Source organism: Helobdella robusta (assembly GCF_000326865.2).
Source record: "Helobdella robusta unplaced genomic scaffold HELROscaffold_59, whole genome shotgun sequence".
Lineage (NCBI taxonomy): Eukaryota > Metazoa > Annelida > Clitellata > Rhynchobdellida > Glossiphoniidae > Helobdella > Helobdella robusta.
In genome coordinates, this window is record NW_008705322.1 from 696,105 (window position 1) to 699,015 (window position 2,911).

A 2,911-nucleotide genomic window follows, 5' to 3' on the forward strand; every position below is an offset into this window, starting at 1 on the left:
ATACATATATATATACATATATATATATATATATATATATATATATATATATATATATATATATATATATATATATATATATATATATATATATATATATATATATATATATATATATATATATATATATATATATATATATATATATATATATATATATATATATATATATATGAGTGTATGTGTGTTTGTGTGATATAATAGACTATAATTAATGCAGTAATTTGTGAAATCTACTGATATTTTAGCGTTGAATAATTTTTTATTACATTTCGCAATATTTCGAACCAAATTCTTGTCGTCATTATTTATTTTATTAAAGTTGGAATGATATACAGTTTTCCAATTCCTTCTCGAGTGGCTACGGTTTTAATGTTAATTTCAATGTGTGCAGATTTTTTAAATAAAAACAAATGTTTACTACAAAATAACAACTATGATAATTACAAAACACGCCATCGATAATGACTGATGTAGTTGAAATTTACATCCCCCTACTCTCTTTCTCTGTTATATCACTTGCCCAATTCATCACCATCTCATCCTTAAAATCACCATCCTAGTTAGTCACCAGTATCATCATATTTACTGTCGTTACGTCCTCCTCATCATCATCTTAATCGCAATCATCAGAAAATTTCAACAGATGCAGTTAACCTTTATCTCATACTCCTACTTTCTCTATAATAATTCATTTTCTCTTCATATTATCATCATCTCATCATTGTCTTCATCTTGTTTATCGAAATAATTATATTTAATATTTTATCAGTATATCACCATTACAATCATCTTCCTAGTTACCAGCATCATCACATTCACTGTCGTTACGACGCCCTCATCATCATCTTCATCGCAATCGTCAGAAAAGTTGCCTCCACCAATTTCAAACAACCATTTCAATTCATGCAATTTGTTCAAAATGTCTCTACAACCAGAAAATTATGTTAACAACAATAATGACACTTTCATTGAAAAGGAAGAAAACAGCAACAGCATTAACAACGTTGACAAAAACATTAAAACATTCGGTGACATCAAAAATATAAATGGCAGCAACAATACAAAAGATAGCATTACTACGGATTGTGAAAGTAACAAAAACAATAATGCAAACTCATCTATTAATGGTAATAGTAAAAATAAAATTACTGATAATGGAAATACTTCAGTGGGTAGTAATTGTTGTGATGTGATGTTTGGTAGGTGGAAAGAATGGAGATCGTCGAGGAGGTTGGTTCTCTTCATTGTATTCGTTGCCCTTCTTCTCGACAGCATCCTGCTTACTGTTGTTGGTTAGTACTAGGAATAGTATTTAATTTTTAAATTAACAAATATTTTATTTATCACTTAAATAAAACCAATTAGCTTTTCCTTTTTTATTTATAACCTTTAATCAGTTTTATTTCATTATTTTCATTTATATTTTTTAATAAAATAATTAAAATTTTCATCAAAAATGAAAATTTTGTAGGATATAGGAAAATAAAAAAAAACTTGAAGTTATTGATATGAAACTATGTCGAAACTAAAATATCATTCAGTTCCGATCATCCCTGACTTCTTGCACAATCTCAAACAAATGGAATTGGCGAAAGAAAACACATCATCATCATCCTCATCTTCATCATCATCTACTTCATCGCCATCATTGAACAATACATCTTTTCTGAATATGGACGACGAAAACGTTGCAGTTGGTTTATTGTTTGCTTCAAATGCGGGTGTCCAATTGATATTCAACCCGATAGTCGGTCCGATAACGAACAGAATCGGTTACAGCATACCGTTTTTGACCGGTTTTGTCATCATATTCGTTTCGACCATATGTTAGTAATTACTTAAGCTTTTATGCTAAAATAAGATAAAAAAATTTATTTTTTGGGTATCACTCATTCCATTGCATGCACATTATTAGGCGAATCTGCAGTTTGAATTTGGAAAACCAAAGTTATATTTTTCATAAATTTGCATGATTAATTTGGATAATATTTCTAATTTCAATGAATTGAACAATTCATAGATAAAATTTATAAATATTCAACAAAGGACCACTGGCGTTCTACCATCCCATTAAATTAAAAATCAACTTTACCGAGACAACACACAAGGAGATACAAAGAACTAATAAAAAAAAACTTTAATTCACATAAGAGATACAATGAACTCGTAAAAACTTTATTAACATAGGAACAAAGTAAAAACTTATATAAAGACATAAACAACACGAAAATTAACATTAACATTAATAATGGAAATATGAATTTCCGAAAAAAGCTTTTCTGTTTTAAAAATGAACACAAATTTTGTGTGTGAGTTAAATAAACTTAATAATCCACTAAAATTCATCGTTAGAAAGATTGAAATATTAAATAGAAAATTAAGCAAGGCTGAAAATGCTGTGACTTTCCTATACAACTGTATATCTGATAGTCTGATAGCTTCTTGTTTAGTTTTTCAATTTTTTTAAACAGGCAGCTAACTAACACGCAACATGCTGTGATTTCCATCAATAATATATATATATATATATATATATATTTTACAATATATATATATATTGTAAAAATTATGGTCTATTATCAACATATAGACGCAATGTTAGCGTTATATACCAACTTCTTTCTATACACACCTGTCTAAAATGGTTTTAAAATTTTATAAAAATTGTTGATAACTATAAATATGTTTAATTATTTAATTTTATGTTTAACCATTTTTAAACGTTCTTTACATTATTACACTATTATTGTCAACATTTAATATATAATTTAATTTCATCTTTATAATATTTTATATCTTCCTTATTTATCTCATTACACTGATTTTAATATTTTAATATTATTCACAATAATATTCAGCTCCATCGATGACTAAATAGCCGAAACAGCGATGTATTCAAGGATGTATG

At 26.8% G+C, this 2,911-nt stretch overlaps 1 protein-coding gene across 1 annotated transcript in view; it reads left to right on the forward strand.

Annotated features, from left to right (window-relative positions):
• Nucleotides 1-1,675: 1,675 nt before the first annotated feature.
• The window catches only part of HELRODRAFT_87535 (hypothetical protein), a gene marked incomplete at both ends in the record, with an annotated part of 17,418 nt that continues 16,182 nt past the window's right edge, over nucleotides 1,676-2,911 (forward strand). The window contains one exon of the mRNA XM_009028822.1: nucleotides 1,676-1,829. Coding sequence (XP_009027070.1) covers nucleotides 1,676-1,829 — 154 coding nt within the window. The remainder of the gene's footprint in view (nucleotides 1,830-2,911) is intronic.